At 44.9% G+C, this 19,834-nt stretch overlaps 1 protein-coding gene across 1 annotated transcript in view; it reads left to right on the plus strand.

The window, feature by feature from the left end:
* The window catches only part of LOC106602757 (catenin alpha-2), a 672,188-nt gene that overhangs the window by 161,598 nt on the left and 490,756 nt on the right, over positions 1-19,834 (plus strand). Inside the window, exons 5-6 of the mRNA XM_014195596.3 lie at positions 1,170-1,289; positions 3,516-3,782. Coding sequence (XP_014051071.2) covers positions 1,170-1,289; positions 3,516-3,782 — 387 coding nt within the window. The remainder of the gene's footprint in view (positions 1-1,169; positions 1,290-3,515; positions 3,783-19,834) is intronic.

Here is a 19,834-nt window from a genome sequence, read left to right on the forward strand (position 1 = left end):
CACACACACACAGACACAGACACACAGACACTTGATGTGATATCAGAGCCCAATGGATACCTGCTATACGGAACAAGGAGATATTAACCGCAGATACTATACATGTCACACCGCTTGGATAGAAGGGTTATGAAGCCTTTCTGTTTACAGGACACATACATATCACAAGTTAGGATTTGGGCTGTAGTGCTTTTATTGTGATCCAGTGCAGTGCTGGTACAACTGCCCAGACCTACAAACACACACACACACAAACACAAACACACACACACACACACACACACACACACACACACACACACACACACACACACACACACACACACACACACACACACACACACACTCTCAGACAGTTCATCTTCTAGAAACATTTAGGGTGTCCCCGGGAGCCGAGAGAGGGCTTAACTCCAGTCTGTGCCTAAGCTTCGCCATCAAAGGCCACTTACAATTTCTCTCTCTCCCTCTCTCTCTTTCTTCTTTATTTCTCTCTCTCTCTCTCTCTCTCTCTCTCTCTCTCTCTCTCTCTCTCTCTCTCTCTCTCTCTCTCTCTCTCTCTCTCTCTCTCTCTCATCTTTCTCCTTTTCTCTCTCTCACTCTCTCTTTCCATTACAGTAGTTGAGAATAAGGATGAACCTGCACATACAGGGATGAGGATCGCTAAAAGGGGACCATTTAAAAAAACACACAAGTTAATGGCCACACTAAAAAAAAATATTTCTGGTAGCAATTACAAATTCATTTTGGTCTCCGCCAAGCAAAGTGCCTCATAATTTTTTATACAGATGTAGGTTTTAATTTGATCACCCTGATGCAGGAGGACTTTACTGCAATGCAGGAAATGTAAAACTTGTATTGTGTTTGAGATTTAAAAAGGCTTCTGAAGTTTGTAATTTCCCCTTTGAAATTTCAGACCAACATAAATGTCCATTAATTATAATCCACATAATTCACATTTCACTGTTGCTGGGTGATTATTTTCCTGCTGAGGCAAACTGGCTCAAATTGAGAGCCTACATCTGTAGCTGAAGTTTTGTCTCTTAATGAAAATACTTAATAGAAAGCCTTAAGGTACAGAGGTTAGCTATGTCCATAAACATTTTACAAATGTTAAATATCTGTGTCTCTGTGTTTCCGTGTGTGTGTGTGTGTGTGTGTGTGTGTGACAGGTGGAGGAGGCCTTGGAGGCAGTGAAAAATGCCACCAACGAGCAGGACCTGGCCAACCGCTTCAAGGAGTTTGGCAAGGAGATGGTGAAGCTCAACTATGTGGCTGCCCGCAGACAGCAGGTAACACACACACACACACACACACTCACGCTACAGGTAATAGTCAAATGTTTCGTATTCCACACCTGGCTCCTTGAGCTTGTATTAACACACATATCACACACACACACACACACACACACACACACACACACACACACACACACACACACACACACACACACACACACACACAACTGTACCCCCGGCACCATTATCCCCTCTAACCATCAGTGATGTGTTAAACCTCGAGACGATCAGATCCAGCCAGAGGAACTGTAGAGTGAAACCAGTAGCCCAGGCAGACACATAAAAAAAAAAACTGGTAGATAGACGGAGAGCCCTTTGGCTCTTACCAAGATACAGCGAGAACACTGATTCTCTATCATAGCAGTACATCGCACACACGCACCCACGCACAAAGCAAGCAGATACAGTCAATGTCATGGCAATACATCACACCGCTGTCTCTACAGCCAACCTAGGGAGAGAGAAACGACTCTGGTCCCAGCACCAAGCTATGCTCTCGGTCATAGCTGAACGCCTTCTCCAAAAAGCACGTTCAAAAGCTGAGCTGTAGCCGTGGAGTTGTGACTGTGCCGTAGCACACCGTTTCTGACTGAGGAATGACTGAGCGTGCGTCTCACATGGGGACACTGCTTTTGGGCAGGGCTCACAGACCTCTGGTCAAGAGGAGTGCACTAGATGGGGAACAGGGTGCCATTTGGGACACGTACGGGAAGAGTTGAGCTGCCGTCTCTCGGTTGGTTGACTCACATCTCCACGTACCTGGAAATGCCTCTTAAATCATTGCCATGGGAAAAATAATTTGGAATTCAGGGGAAATTGTTAATGTCTTTTAGTGCCTTCTTAAAGCTCCACTAAGTTTGGGTACTTTTTGGAAGTGGCACATCTTTCAGGGAGTGCTTTTTACCTTTCTTAGAAGGAGAACTCTTAATAATGCATACGTAGAGTTTTGACAGGAAATCTGTAATAGGTAATGTGTTACACTCTCAGTCGGAACTGTTGGGTCACGCAGGTTGCACTCTTCAAGGGGACAGGCTTCACATAAAATGTATGTCTTTATATCAAGAAGGTCTGTCTATCAAGGCTTTATGATGTGTGAACAGAATACGCGTAGACTTATTGAATGAAGCCCATGCAATTTAAAGCCTCAAGGTTGAACTTTCAATCAACACATATCTTATGCCCACAATAATGGTATGTGTCGATTCATTTGAGTGTATTTAATGAAATATTCAGCCTTCGTTTGGATAATATCTTGAGAGTGATTTCAAACAAAGTGACAGTACCTCAAACTTTTCAAATCAATTACAATACTGCTTCAAAACAAAAGTCAACTAAGTTTAGTATGTTAGTCAAATTCTGCAGGTTTACTATATAACCTGTGCTGAGGTCTGGTCTGAGTATATGTAGCATGTCCTAACAAGTACAGCATTTCCTAAGCAATATAACATTTCTTAACCAGTATATCACATTTTCCTAACAGATATAACAATTCCTAATAATTATACAACATTTCCTACAGCATATAACGTTTCCTAAACAGTATACAACCTTTCCTAACCAATATACACTGAGTATACCAAATATTAAGAACACCTTCCTAATGTTGACTTGCACCGCCCAATTTTGCCATCAGAACAGCCTGAATTCGTCAGGGCATAGACTTTACAAGGTGTTGAAAGCTTTCCACAGGGACTCCAATTCTTCACACAGTTGTATCAAGTTGGCTGGATGTCCTTTCGGTGGTGTACCATTCTTGATACACACAGGAAACTGTTGATCGTGAAAAACCCAGCAGCGCTGCAGTTCTTGATGCAAACCGGTGCGCCAGGCACCTACTACCATACCCTGTTCAAAGGCAATCTTGCCCATTCACCCTCTGAATGGCACACATATACAATCCACATCTCAATTGTCTCAACCTGCCCCCTCCCCTTTATCTACACTGATTGAAGATGATTTAATAGGTGACATCAATAAGGAATCATAGCTTTCACCTGGATTTACCTGGTCAGTCTATGTCATGGAAAGAACAGGTGTCCTTAATGTTTTGTAAACTCAGTGTATAACATTTCCTAACCATAACATTTTCTTGACAATATATAACATTTCCTAAACAGTATACAACATTTCCAAGCCAGCATATAGCATTTCCTGACCAGTATATAACATTTCCTGACCAGTATATAACATTTCCTAACTCACCCGTCTCGTCTTCAGGAGCTGAAAGACCCCCAATGCCGGGACGAAATGGCGGCGGCGCGTGGCGCCCTGAAGAAGAACGCCACCATGCTCTACACGGCCTCGCAGGCCTTCCTGCGCCACCCGGACGTGGCAGCCACGCGCGCCAACCGCGACTACGTCTTCAAGCAGGTGCAGGAGGCCATCGGGGGCATCAGCAGCGCCGCCCAGGCCACCTCGCCCGGCGACGAGAAGCACGGCCACGCTGGCATCGGCGAGCTGGCCGCGGCCCTCAACGAGTTTGACGTGAGTACCGTAACCAATTTGGCTCTCCTCAGCCCCGTGAGGAAGTCGGAAGCGTTGTATTGAGTTCTATGGTGTCTGCAAGTCTGTGAGTCTGGCTGTGGTGTATTTCTAAGGCTGTGCCCAGGTGGGTCCCAGGCAGTGGTTTCCGTTTCCTTCCCTTCCTCTCTCTGTGCTCTGTGGCTACATCACAAGTATTAGCCTTGTATCCATGTGTTTTACAAAAGGGCAACCGTTCTGGCAAAGCGTCTTAGAAAGGGATTCTTGTATTGTATTGACACTTTTTTGGGGGGGGCGGACACGTTTGAGTGTTTGACAGTTGTACAGAGTACTTTACACTTGAGTTACTCTACTGTTCTGTACACCCTTGGACTTGCACAGAGAGTCAGAACAGTGAATGCCACTAACTGACATTACCACTGAATCCATCCACTGATATACTCTCACCTTCCGTCATCACACTTCCCACCACGTCATCACACTTCACACCACGTCATCACACTTCACACCACGTCATCACACAGACTTTTGCCTTCTTTTTCAACAAACTGCTTGGGTTGTCTCTGTTGCCTCTGCTTTCATCATTTATTTTTTTGGACACCCTTTTAATGACGTACAACGTGATAAAGCTCTACCTGCAACCGCAGCCAACAATTATATCAGGCCATGAATTATTCAACTAACATTTGCAAAGGGAGAGAGAGTCACAGAGGCACACAAACACTAACGCATGCACGCACACACACACACACACACACACAGACGCACAAACAGACACACAAACACACTTCCGTTTCCCACCTCAGGTGTGTGGGACTGACTTTCCCATATTCATCTCTTCAGTCTTTTGATTCCCCAACACAGCCTGCAATACCATCACACGCATATTGCATAGCGTCTGTTATTTCCTTTGTGATGATATGATTAACAGTAACTTCGACAGATGACTTAATTCACCTGCGTATGGCTGAGCATTTTCAAACATCGCTATTTGATCAAAGGATTACTCTGAGGCAGGTAATTTACAAGCTGAACAAATGCCACCTCAGCAGATAAGTCCGTGTACATTATGGAGTATGTCCTATCTAGTGTACTACTTTTGACCAGAGTCCTATGAGCACTATATAGGTAATAGGGTGCCATGAAACTTTGCTGTTTTCATTCATCTCTGTATGTAATCTTTCATTTAACTTCCCTTTAAGTACACACACCGGCAGCACTGGAGGAATACGTATATTACAAGGATATTCCTAAATATTATTGCAAACTTGTACAAAGAAGTGGCGTCAAACGGTGGATTCATTCCAGAATGGTTTCTGCTGCTTAGAGAAATATGACTAAATGCTCTCACCTAGTGGCCAACGACTATAAATACACATTAGACTGATCACAGTGGATTGAATTCAGAGCAGTGCCCATCTCAGAGTAGGAGTGCTGATCTAGAATCAGCTCCCCCATGTCCATGTCATCGTATTCATTATGCTCTAAAAGGCTAAACTGATGCTAGGTCTATACTATGACACACTTTTCGAGGGTCCGACGCTTACTGTGAAATGTGAGAGGGCGACTGACTGTTTGTTGTCATACTGACTATACATGGACTGAAAGTTAACAGTTCTTTGATTAAATTAAAATGCAATTCAACATTCTTCATTAGATATGTAGTCGTTTATCAGATGCTCTTATCCAGAGCGACAAGAGTTAAGTGCTTTGCTCGGCAATTCAAACCGGCAACCTTTTTGGTTACTGGCCCAACGTTCTTAACCACTAAGCTACCTGCCACCCCCTTTAAGTTACATACTAATAAGCAGGAAATATATTTCTGGAGAATATTGAAAAAGTAATCAAATCTAATGTCATTGGTTTGATTGATTGGGCATATATTATTGTCATTATAGTTAGAAGCGTGGCTTTGAATACATTAGCAGCTTTTAACGCATTTTTGGTTAGTTGATCTGATAGTATTCTGTGTCATGACTGTATTATGCCTGAAGTGTAAAGTGGTTGTGCATGGGACTTTTAGTAGGTTGCAGTGCAACTAAAAAATATCGTTCATGTGTTATCTTTTGGGTTGGCTAGCATACCATGTGGTTTGTGGTACTCTTAAGGCGTCTGCATGCTTCCCACCCTAAACAGTTCGGAACAGTTTGTGGTACTCTTAAGGCGTCTGCATGCTTCCCACCCTAAACAGTTCGGAACAGTTTGTGGTACTCTTAAGGCGTCTGCATGCTTCCCACCCTAAACAGTTCGGAACAGTTTGTGGTACTCTTAAGGCGTCTGCATGCTTCCCACCCTAAACAGTTCGGAACAGTTTGTGGTACTCTTAAGGCGTCTGCATGCTTCCCACCCTAAACAGTTCGGAACAGTTTGTGGTACTCTTAAGGCGTCTGCATGCTTCCCACCCTAAACAGTTCGGAACAGTTTGTGGTACTCTTAAGGCGTCTGCATGCTTCCCACCCTAAACAGTTCGGAACAGTTTGTGCATATATTATGACGACATTTTTATTTTTTTTATTTTTTTATTTTTTTTACGGCTGTTTGTGACTACATTTTTCCCCAGAGGTAAGCCGAAGTTTGATAGCTAAGTCTATGCCGATTTGTCGGTGATTGGTCAACAGTAGGGATTCTTCACGACTCATTTTCATGCACGTTTTTCCACTTGAGAAATACTGCACCAAACATCTTAGTTAGATGTAAAATTGTGCGACTAAGACCTCCTCGGCAAAAACATCCAGGTGAATGACAGATTTGTTGAGTTATCTTAGATTCATTTGGACTGGCTACGGCGTCTCAAGATGGACAAGAAGTACTATTGCCACTTTTTTCCCATTTTTCAAGGGAACCGAGTATGCAGACCACAGGAGGCTGCTGAGGGGAGGACGGCTCCTAATAATGGCTGGAACGGAGCAAATGGATTGGCATCAAACACATGGAAACCATGTGAGTTTAGCCATGTGTTGGATCTATTTGATACCAGTCCACATATTCCGTTCCAGCCATTACCATGAGCCTGTCCTCCCCAATTAATGTGCCACCAACCTCCTGTGATGCAGACAACTTTACAGGGCATGATGTGCTGTAAATTTACCACAGGTAGAGCGGTAGCTGAATTTAATTTGTATTATAGTGACTCCATGTGGCGAAGTTGAAAATTGCAAGCATGTCTATACACCTGTCACTCAACACTTGTAGTGTAGGTGAGGCTAACACTTGCTTAGATATATCAAATGCAAACATCACATTGAATGTGTTAAACATTTTTCAAATGGTTGTGAATATATAGCCTGGTCCCAGATCTGTTATGGTGTTGTACAGCCAACTCATGTGGTCATTGGCTATACAGAACAAACAGATCTATAAGTCTGTGAGTCTGGATATACATGATCGACATCCAAGACGGCAGCTGTAAAGTTTGGCGTGTTGGCAGTGTTTAATTTACGATTTTATATATAACATTAATAGATACTGGCCCTTTTTGTACATCACGTTGATGTCCTGTCAACAAGGTATGCGGTTTTAATCAGAAGATCATGCTCGAAGACCAGATTGGCACAAAGCCAAATACACCCTATTTAACACGTTCGTATATATCTCAGCTGGCACAGTCCCTCCAAAAGGGAGATTAAGGTCGGAGGTAAACGCCAAATAGATGGTGGAAACCTCTTAATTACTCTATGCCTCTTACTGTCTGGACATGTTCATCAGTTCCCCGGTCCATTTTCTAGCGATGAATCCATTGGAGCAGTGGCATGCTACAATGGAGAAAGCCAGAAGAGTAGGAGCCCTCTCTTTCAGGTATGCATAATAAACAGTGAATTTACAGACCTTGATCCTGACAACCAACCTGATCCTCCTGCTTCCATTTGCTGTCTGAGCGCGACGGGGGGGACCAGGCAAGGATGCCGAGTGAGGCCCCGGACGAGACAGTCTGTTGTGCCGAATGGATGTGGAACGAAACGGGGATAGGGTCAGAGGACCTGAAAGGCAACCCCTAGGTCAGATGACAGGGCGAATCCTGGATGGTTGGACATTATATTACCAAAATGCAAACCCATTATAGTCGGAACCTGTTACAGATCACCAGAACAGCATACGTTTTATGAATTGTTGGAGGAGACTTGTTCCAACTGTGCAGATTTTGGTAAATCAAAGGTTATTGTTAATGGTGATTTTATTTGTAATACAGGCATGCTCAAAAAGGACAATGCTACTTTAAAAGCTCTTAAGAATTTTTGTAATCTGTTTTCTTTACACCAGCTGATTAATGAGCCCACCAGGGTCTGTCCTTCTACCCAAACCATCATTGACTTTGTGTTGGTGTGGGATAGATCAAAGACATCAAACAGTGGGGTTGTATATGGGCTCAGTGATCCTTCCATAATTTTCTGTACAAGGAAGTTTCATAAAACTGTTTTTAATTGCCATAACTCAATAAAAATGAAGTCTATGAAGAACTATAGTGCAGATCTTTTTGTTCATTGTTTGAGCAAATTGGACTGGTCTGCTGTATTAAAATGTAATGAGGTGGAAAATGCCTGGGGCAATTTTAAATGATTGTTTTTAGATGCTGTAGACAAGCATGCTCTAGAACAAAATGTTAGAACTAAGCAAAGAACAGAACCATGGATAAACTGTCACATCCTGACCATAGAAAGCTTTTATTTTCAATGGTAGAGTAGGTCAGGGCGTGACAGGGGGTTTTGTCTAGTTTTAATTTTCTATGTTGTGTGGTTCTAGTTTCTGTATTTCTATGTTGTTGTTTTTTTGGGATGATCTCCAATTAGAGGCAGCTGGTCATCGTTGTCTCTAATTGGGGATCATATTTAAGTTGTTGTTTTTCCCACTACGTTTTGTGGGAGATTATTTTGAGTTAGTGTATGTTGCACCTCTTTGTCACGGTTTGTTGTTTTTGTTTATTAGTTTATTTGTTTGTCTTGCATAGTTTCACAGTTATAATAAAATGTGGAACGATACACATGCTGCACCTTGGGCTCCTTCATCATACGACAAACGTGACAGAATCTCCCACCACCAAAGGACCAAGCAGCGTGTCCAGGAGGAGCAGGGATCCTGGGTCCGGGAGAGAAGAGAATGGAGGACATCCTGGACCTGGGAGGAGGTAATGGCAGGGGACAAGACCCTGCCATGGAAGCAGGCGGAAACAGCGAGAGAGAAACGGCGACAATACGAGGAACTAGCACGGCAACGACGGAAGCCCGAGAGGCAGCTCCAAAAAAACAATTGGCGGGGCACACGGGGAGTTTCGTGGAGTCAGGTTTGGGACCTGAGCCAACTCCTCGTGCTTACCGTGGAGAGCCGAGGGGTGAACCAGAGCCAGTCAGGGAGACGAGTGAGGAACTCGACGCAAGATTCCGGAGAGAGGTGTTGGCATTGAGAGCGCTGCAGAGCGGGCGAGCTGAGGAGCGTGATACCAGTCCAGTGTCATATGCACCAGTTTCACGCATCTGGCCTTCAGTGCGCCTCCCCAGTCTGGTACGTCCTGTGTCTCCTCCACGTACTTGCTTTAAGGAGCGCGTGACCAGACAGGCACCGTGTTATGCAGTGATGCGCACCGTATCTCCAGTGCGTCTCCACAGCCCAGTGAGCAGTCAGCCAGGATGGGTTGTGCCAGCTCTACGCTCTAGACCTCCAGTGCGCCTCCACGGTCCAGTATATCCTGTGCCTCCTCCTCACACTCGCCCTGAAGTGTGTGTCACCAGTTTGGGGCCACCTGTGCCAGCCCCACGCATCAGGCCTCCAGTGCGCCTGCCCAGTGCGGTGTGTCCTGTTCCTGCTCCCTGCACTCGCCCTGAGGTGCGTGTTACCAGTCTGGCGCCACCTGTGCCAGCCCCATGCATCAGGCCTCCAGTGCGCCTGCCCAGTCCGGTGTGTCCTGTTCCTGCTCTCCGCACTCGCCCTGAGGTGCGTGTTACCAGTCTGGCGCCACCTGTGCCAGCCCCACGCATCAAGCTTCCAGTGCGCATTCCCAGTCCAGAGCTTCCAGCTATAGTTCCCAGTCCAGAACTTCCGGCGACAGTTCCCAGTCCGGAGCTTCCGGCGACAGTTCCCAGTCCGGAGCTTCCGGCGACAGTTCCCAGTCCGGAGCTTCCGGCGACAGTTCCCAGTCCGGAGCTTCCGGCGACAGTTCCCAGTCCGGAGCTTCCGGCGACATGTCATGTCCTGACATGTACTGTCATGTCCTGACCATAGAAAGCTTTCTATGGTAGAGTTAAGTTAGTGTATGTTGCACCTCTTTGTCACGGTTTTTGTTTTTGTTTATTTGTATGTATTGCATTTATTTGTATATCTTGCATAGTTTCACAATTATAATAAAATGTGGAACGATACACACGCTGCGCCTTGGTCTCCTTCATCATACAACAAACGTGACATAAACGATAACATTTAAAGGCAATTAAGATTAGAAATTAATGCTTTCTGGAGTTCAGGAAATCCAGGGCAGATTATATTATTTATAAACTCCAAGAAATTAGGTTAACAGGATGATAGAGAAGGCCATGAAAGATTATTTTAATGACAACATATTTGAGAATAGTGTATGAAGCTGTTTGAGCTTTGGGCTTGAATCTGTTACCGTAACCAAAGTCTTAGCTTGGACTTTGGAGGAACGGTCACATCAGACAAGACTGTGGTTGCTGCAGACAGTCTGAATAGCTATTTTACGACTATAGCTAATACATTAGTTAGCAAGTTACCTTGTCAGTCAGATTGTTATGGGCAAAGTCAAGTCCAATAGTTTTGCTCGCAGCAGGGGATTCAAGTCTGAGTTAACTGTGGTAAAGAAGCTGAAAGAACTTGACCATTCCAAATTAAATGGCCATGACAACATTCCTCCCAGATTTCTAAAGTATGCTGCGCTAGTTATCACCCCCTGTGTAACTCACATTGTGAATGTGTCTGTTGAACTAGGGTGTTTTCCCAGCGAACTAAAACTTCCAAGGGTAATTCCTCAACAAAAAAATAAGTTAGATCATGGAAACTATCAGCCAACAGCTCTGCACCCCCGCAGCAACTGGCCCAAGCCCGCCCCCCCCCCCCCCCCCCCCCCCCCCCCCCGCTTCTCCAGACAGTTGATGTCCTGGGCTAGACAATCTGGACCCTCTCTTCCTAAAATTATCCGCCGCCATTGTCGCAACCCCTTTGACTAGTCTGTTCAACCTCGCTTTCGTATAGTCTGAGATTCCTAAAGATTGGAAAGCAGCCACGTTCATCCCCCTCTTCAAAGGGGGAGACACTCTAGACCCAAACTGTTACAGACCTATCTCCATCCTGCCCTGCCTTTCTAAAGTCTTCGAAAGCCAAATAGATCACCGACCATCTCGAATCCCAACGTACCTTCTCCGCTATGTAATCCGGTTTCCGAGCTGGTCACAGGTGCACCTCAGCCACGCTCAAAGTCCTAAACGATATCATAACCACCATCGATAAAAAACAGTACTGTGCAGCTGTCTTCATCGACCTGGCCAAGGCTTTCGACTCTGTCAATCACCGTATTCTTATCGGTAGACTCAACAGCCTTGGTTTCTCTAATGACTGCCTCGCCAGGTTCACTAACTACTTCTCAGATAGAGTTCAGTGTGTCAAATCGGAGGGCCTGTTGTCCGGACCTCTGGCAGTCTCTATGGGGGTGCCACACTGTTCAATTCTCGGGCCGACTCTTTTCTCTGTATATATCAGTGATGTCGCTCTTGCTGCTGGTGATTCGTTGATCCACCTCTAAGCAGACAACACCATTCTGTATACATCTGGCCCTTCTTTGGACACTGTGTTAACTAACCTCCAAACGAGCTTCAATGCCATACCACACTCCTTCCGTGGCCTCCAACTGCTCTTAAACGCTAGTAAAACTAAATGCATGCTCTTCAACCGATCGCTGCCCACACCTGCGGCTCGCATAGTGTCACTACTCTGAACGGTTCTGACTTAGAATATGTGGACAACTATAAATACCTAGGTGTCTGGATAGACTGTAAACTCTCCTTCCAGACTCATATTAAGCATCTCCAATCCAAAATTAAATCTAGAATCAACTTCCAATTTCGCAACAAATCCTCCTTCGCTCATGCTGCCAAACATACCCTTGTAAAACTGACAATCCTGCCGATCCTTGACTTCAGCGATGTAATTTACAAAATAGCCTCCAACACTCTACTCAGCAAATTGGATGCAGTCTATCACAGTGCCATCCGTTTTATCACCAAAGCCCCGTATACTACCCACCATTGCGACCTGTATGCTCTCGTTGGGTGGTCCTCGCTACATATTCGTCGCCAAACCCACTGGCTCTAGGTCATCTATAAGTCTGCTAGGTAAATCTCCGCCTTAATCTCAGCTCACTGGTCACCACAGCAACACCCACTCGTAGCACGCTCTCCAGCAGGTATATTTCACTGGTCATCCCCAAAGCTGCCTTTCCTTCCAGTTCTCAGTGCCAATGACTGGAACGAATTGCAAAAATCACTGAAGTTGGAGACTTATATCTCTCTCACTAACTTTAAGCATCGGCTGTCAGAGCAGCTTACCGATCGCTGCAGCTGTAAACAGCCCATTTGTAAATAGCCCATCCAACCAACTACCTACAGTTGAAGTCAGAAGTTTACATACACTTACTTTGGAGTCATTAAAACTCGTTTTTCAACCACTCCACACATTTCTTGTTAACAAACTATAGTTTTGGCAAGTTGGTTAGGACATCTCATTTGTGCATGACACAAGTAATTTTTCCAACAATTGTTTACAGACAGATTATTTCACATATAATTCACAGTATCACAATTCCAGTGGGTCAGAAGTTTACATACACTAAGTTGACTGTGCCTTTAAACAGCTTGGAAAATTCCATAAAATGATGTCATGGCTTTAGAAGCTTTTGATAGGCTAATTTACATAATTTGAGTCAATTGGAGGTGTACCTGTGGATGTATTTCAAGGCTTACCTTGAAACTGAGTGCCTCTTTGCTTGACATCATGGGCATGACATCATCCAAATAGACAATGACCCCAAGCCTACTTCCAAAGTTGTGGCAAAATGGCTTAAGGACAACATAGTCAAGGTATTGGAATGAACATCACAAAGCCCTGACCTCAATCCTATAGAAAATATGTGGGTAGAACTGAAAAAGCGTGTGTGAGCAAGGAGGCCAACAAACCTGACTCAGTTACACCAGCTCTGTCAGGAGGAATGGGCCAAAATTCACCCAACTTATTGTGGGAATCTTGTGGAAGGCTTCCCGAAACGTTTGACCCAAGTTAAACAATTTAAAGGCAATGCTACCAAATACTAATTGAGTGTATGCAAACTTCTGACCCACTGGGAATGTGATGAAAGAAATAAAAGCTGAAATAAATCATTCTCTACTATTATTCTGACATTTCACATTCTTAAAATAAAGTGGTGATCCTAACTGACCTAAGAAAGGGAATTTTTACTAGGATTAAATGTCAGGAATTGTTGAAATGTATTTGGCTGAGGTGTATGTAAAATTCCGACTTCAACTGTACCTCATCCCCATGTTTGTTTTTTGTTTTTTTTTCTGCTATTTTGCACACCAGTATTTCTACTTGCACATCCTCATCTCCACATCTATCACTCCTGTGTTAATTGCTAAATTGTAATTACTTCGCCACTATGGGCTATTTATTGCCTTACCTCCTTACATCATTTGCACACTGTATACAGATTTTCTATTGTGTTATTGACTGTACTTTTGTTTATCCATTGTGTCGCACTGCTTTGCTTTATCTTGGCCAGGTCGCAGTTGTAAATGAGAACTTGTTCTCAACTGGCCTACCTGGTTAAATAAAGGTGAAATAAAAAATAAGTAAACTCAGTTAATTATCTTGGATGTGTGCTAGATAACCATCTGACAGGGGAGAGCAAGGCACAAAAAATGTATCTCCAAAGTGAACCATAAAATGTGGTTTCTGGCTAGAACCTCCAAATATCTGGATAAGAATGCAATGGTGGGATTGGCAGGGGCTCTTGTTCAGTGAATTCCAACCGCTCCCTCTAATGTGCCAATGTTACCTTCTCTGCAAAGGTACATGTTATGGTAATTCGATCTACTTTGCTTTTTATGTAAAACAGTTTGGCTTTCAGAAAGCAAAAAGAGCAAAGCTAATTTGATTCCAGTAGGTAGGCAACAGTTAAATGAGACAAATTGCCCTCTGCCAGTCAGTGTGCTCCCCTAAAGCTGCTCCTTCATGATTGATTCCTGCTACACTATACCACACAGCCCCAGCCTGTGGACGGAGACACTATCTATATGTTAGGCAATGCAACGGCTGGACACACATACACGAAGAAACACACACACACACACACACACACACACACACACACACACACACACACACACACACACACACACACACACACACACACACACACAGTGCACACACATTGATTTCAGTAATGGAACTCTTCAGGAGATGGGTGTGTGTGATGACGGGGTCGATCAGTCCTGGTCTGCATCCCTAATGGCACCCTATTCCCCATATAGGGGCAATAGGGCTCTGGTCAAAAGTAGTGCACTTTATAGGGAATAGGGTGTCATTTTGGACCAGTCTGGTGTCCTCAGACTGGGTCAGTCTCTGTCTTCTCCCCTCGCTGGACTGGTCTGGACTGAACTGGACTGGGTTGGACTGGGATGAGAAGGGATGGAGGGAGGGATGGAAGCAGAAATAGGCCCAGCCAATCTATTCCCAAATGAGTGAAGCGATCAAAAGGGAAGGCTGTTTGTTGATGTGAAGGACGGTAGCTGTGTAGTTTATGTGTCAGATATATGATTTAGTAAAATGCATGTTGAGAGAATATTCTATTTAACACTGGACAGAAAACATTGGACACATTGTCGAAAGCACTGCACTCCGGTAGCCTTGGGTCTTCACTCTTACTTTCTTCAACTTTTCAATCCAGCTTTTATTTTGTAATTGCATGTTGCATCAAAAGCCCCCCCTCCCCCTCCAACACCTATCCCCTGATCAGAGAGAATGTAATATGTCAGACGGCAGCGCGTGTAGCATGCTCACACTTCCTCACCTCCCCAGGCCAAATGAATATTCATCACTCACAGAACCAACCAGCACTCCAGTCCAGGGGAAGGTGTCTAACGGCAAACACCAACACAGTACGTCTCTCCTATTATTGAGTTTTTTTTTTAAATATCAAATATCCTTCTTTTATTACTCCATCTAACCTTTTCTCATTTCTGCCAACTCCTTCTCTACCACAGCTAATGAATCCCACACAGTGACCTTTGGAGAAGGAGCAGGCAAATGACACTACTCTGCAGTAGAAGTTAGCCACGCTATATTCAATGTATTGTCAGTCTATGTGTGTTCACTTCCACCTCTATGCATTGACTCTTTGGAACGAGTATCAAACTTTTGCGTTGGAACGACGCGCTGAATGACATTTTGTGGTATTTAGTATTGATTTCCCCTGTCCCACAGAGTAAAGCTGCAGTGGCCTGTCAAGGTCGAGCCATGACCAAACCTTCCCAAATTAAAAAGGGCTGGTTGAGCTCTTTAAAATAACATAGCTCCGTTCTCTCCCCCCCTCCTCATAGGAGCACACAGACAGACAAAGGTTAGTTGAGGTTATTGAGCAATGTGGCACTCAGACTAGAGCTGAGGCTGGAGAAAGAGAAGGACAGAGGGAAATGAAAGGGCAGCGTATGAATAAGACTCCTCCTGACAAAACACTTTTAACATGAGAAGGTCAACTCAGGACATTTACGGGTAGCTACCTGAACCGAAAGACATCCATTCATGTCCTTTTAATCATTTTTTAACCTTTAGGTTGTCCGATTTGAGGTTAAAATACATATTTCACAAAGGAGAACGTACCTTTAGGCTATTAACCTCAAATGACCCTTTGACTCCCTAATGAGAAAGCACTGGGTATGGTGAGGAAGACAGGTTCGCTCCTCCAAAAAGGCCAAAAGCTGTACTTCCTAATATGGTTAGAGAAGTGAGAAGGGTTGATTGATTTTATTTGACAGCCCCTATGTATTGCACTACTTTTGTCCAGAGTCCAATTGGGGGGAGGGTACTGGAGACTTTAGCTCGCACTCCTATGTCCATAGACCGTACCAGCCACTGACCAACAGTGGGTTGAGAGAGCTGGCAGTGGCAGTGCAGACTCTGATATGCTATACCATCTAGCTACCTATGAACCGAGAGTGCATTAGGTCTATCTCATAGGGGACTGACTGGCTGACTGACTGGCTGGCTGACTGGCTGGCTGACTCACTGACTGGCTGACTGGCTGACAGGCTAACTTCTGTGATGGCTGGGACTAGCCAAAGTCACACACACGAACGTTGCCTGCGCATGCAAACATTGACAGAGAGACATACAGTATAGATAGACAGGCAGGCAGACATACTCTCCCCTCTCTCTATCACTGTCCCTCCCCATCTCTCCAGCCTTGTGCAGCATTGAGCTACTGTCCTAGCACACAGAGCCTTTTAAATATTGGCCCTCGGGGCCTCTGTCTCCCATTCAGATGAAATGGAACACCTAGAGCCATCGGCATTTGGATTGCAGAACAGGGCTAGCCGTGAATCACTGTTTGAGTCCCAAATGGCACCCTATACCCTCTTTCCTATTCCATATATAGTGGCGTACTTTTAACAAAATGGGCCATGGTAAAAGGAGTGCGCTGTATAGGGAACAGGGTACCATTAAAGACGCATCTACTATGTACACACAGAGCTAGAGTGAATATGCAACATTACAGCAATAATTACTCTTGGTTATGTCATGCAGTTAGTTGAAAGCTAACACACGCGCACACACACACACACACACACACACACACACACACACACACACACACACACACGCGCGTAAAGACTCTGCTAAAGTACTGTACTGGTAGGGATCTGACTGTCAAGCCGGGATACAAAGCAAGCTTCTTCCTTCGACCTGTTTCCTTGTGCTGCTGTCTTCCGTTAGTTGATATGAGTAGAGTTAGATGAGGAAAGATGCCTCTGTCGGCGCCCTGCAGAGCTTTTTAATGTAATTGCATTTCACATCAAAATGATTGCCTCAAATCTCCCCTCAGTCAATCCCTTTTACCCTTCTAGTAGCAAATTGGATGAGACTCTGGCTTTTGAGCTGCTGGACACACACACACACACACTCACACACACACACGCGCATGCACACACACACGACTATACACTTGGACGGGCTCGTGGTGATGACTGGAGCGGAATCAGTGGGATGCTATCAAACACATCAAACACATGGTTTCCATGGTTTCCGTGTGTTTGATGCCATTCCATTCGCTCCGTTCCCAGACATTATTTTGAGGCGTTCTCCCCTCAGCAGCCTCCATTGACACACACACACACACACATTTGGACATCTATCAATATGGCAGGGTTGGCTCCAACAGTGGACACACACACACAAACAGATGCACACACACAAATGTGGACGACATCTATTAATACGGCAGGATCTTCCGGCGGTCGTCCTTTACATGTCACATTGGCTTTGCTGCTATCAGACGTCTGTTTAAATCGTATTTGACCCTCTACTTGAAGTGAAAAGGCAGAAACAGGTGCCACCACAGTACAGCCAGAACACCAGTAGGGGGCATTGCTGTATCACTTTTCAATCCAGTCTTTTTTTTTATCCCTTTACCAGTGGCTTCTTTCTTCACTGCTTAGAGAGAGAGAGAGAGAGAGAGAGAGAGCGAGACAGACCAGAGAGAGAGAGAGAGCGAGACAGACCAAAGAGAGAGAGAGAGAGAGAGAGCGAGACAGACCAAAGAGAGAGAGAGGTCTAGAGAGAGAGAGAGAGAGAGAGACAGACAGACAGACAGACAGACAGACAGACAGACAGACAGACAGACAGACAGACAGACAGACCAGAGAGAGAGACAGAGAGAGAGCGAGACAGACCAGAGAGAGCGAGAGAGAGAGAGAGCGAGACAGACCAGAGAGAGAGAGAGAGAGAGAGAGAGAGACAGACCAAAGAGAGAGAGAGGTCTAGAGAGGAGAGAGAGAGAGAGAGACAGACAGACAGACAGACAGACAGACAGACAGACAGACAGACAGACAGACAGACCAGAGAGAGCAGAGAGAGAGCGAGACAGACCAGAGAGAGCGAGAGAGCGAGACAGACCAGAGAGAGAGAGAGACAGAGAGAGAGAGAGAGAGAGAGAGCGAGACAGACCAGAGAGAGAGAGAAAGTGAGACAGACCAGAGAGAGAGAAAGTGAGACAGACCAGAGAGAGAGAGAGAGAGAGAGAGAGAGAGAGAGAGAGAGAGACAGACCTGAGAGAGAGAGAGACAGACCAGAGAGAGAGAAAGAGAGACAGACCAGAGAGAGAGAAAGTGAGACAGACCGGGGGGGAGAGAGAGAGCAGCCAGAGAGAGGGAGAGACAGACCGGCGGAGAGAGAGGGGAGAGACAGACCGGGGGGGAGCAGACCGGACGGAGAGAGAGAGATAGAGAGAGACAGACCAGAGAGAGAGCCTGCCCTACACCTCTAGCTAGTAGTGTAGCATTAATGAGCTGTAGGCTAGGGTACATAACTCCTGGTGTTTGATGTAGATGTTATTGGTCTATTTAACCTATTACATTTTTTATTTTAGGACGCCTTTACATATTGCAAAATGATTTGATAAAAAAATTGAATTTGGTCTTTAGCCCATAGAAATGGAATTTGGTCTATAGCCCATAGAAAATGGAATTTGGTCTATAGCCCATAGAAAATGGAATTTGGTCTATAGCCCATAGAAAATGGAATTTGGTCTATAGCCCATAGAAATGGAATTTGGTCTATAGCCCATAGAAATGGAATTTGGTCTATAGCCCATAGAAAATGGAATTTGGTCCAGAGCCCATAGAAAATTGAATTTGGTCTATAGCCCATAGAAACACATTGAATAACAAATTCATAATGTGTTACTTAGATTGACACACGAGACTCTTAAGGATGAAATGCTCCACTGCTAGCTAATTGCTAGGTGCTGCTGAGCTGACCAAAGAGAATACTGTTGGTCTTCAGTGGGTGTGTTTTGTGTTTGCGTGTGTTGACCCCTGACCTTTCGTCCGGTGGCTAGTAGATGGATGCTTTTTCATTCAGCCTCTTCTCCAGCTGCCCACTGAGAGAACCCAGTCAGCATTCCTTTCCTCTCCTCCCTCGTTCCCTCCCTCCCTGAGCTGGCTGGAGAGGCACTTCCCTCACTCACACACACACACACACACACACACTCACACTCACACACACACAGAGGTTCCTGCGTACGCGTGGTGCAGTGCCGTGGAGCCTGCGGCAGAGATCCAAGTCAGTCTGGATTATATGACGTGTGTTGCTGTTGTTTTCATCTTTACGTCCTCCCGGCTGTTTTCTGTTCAGATACCTTCTCTCTGATGTGTAGGTGTGAGACATTATTTTTTACCTGCCATGCTGTTCTTTGTGTGTGTGTGTGTGTGTGTGTGTGTGTGTGTGTGTGTGTGTGTGTGTGTGTGTGTGTGTGTGTGTGTGTGTGTGTGTGTGTTTGGGGCATTCAGTGCAGCATCAACAAGGTACTTACCTACATAACAGCCTCTATACAGGGTGTATATATATATATATATATATATATATATATATATATATAATGGTGCCTGTAGCTGTATACTATATTTACTATATAGATGCAGGGCTTACAGGGATCCTAGCAACCTAGCCTTTTATCCACATCCATTATGTTCCATAACTGGATTGCACTAGCACTAGCCTAGCGTAGCAATGAATCCTATTGATCCTATTGAATCCTATTGAATCCTATTGTAGCAACTGTCTGTTACTGACTGACAAAGACACACACACACACATACACACAGCACTTTAAAGAAGACAGGTTTCAGGGGAGATCTGATTCACTCTGTCTGTGTAGGACAGCCAGTCACAATAGTCAGACGGGAGTGTGTGTGTGTGTGTGTGTGTGTGTGTGTGTGTGTGATATTATGTCTATTGGTGGATAAAAAGACGTCTCTCAAATTAGCGACTGGTGCCTGACATGGTGA

This window comes from Salmo salar, chromosome 04, assembly GCF_965601325.2.
Source record: "Salmo salar chromosome 04, fSalSal1, whole genome shotgun sequence".
In the NCBI taxonomy this organism is placed as follows: Eukaryota; Metazoa; Chordata; class Actinopteri; order Salmoniformes; family Salmonidae; genus Salmo; species Salmo salar.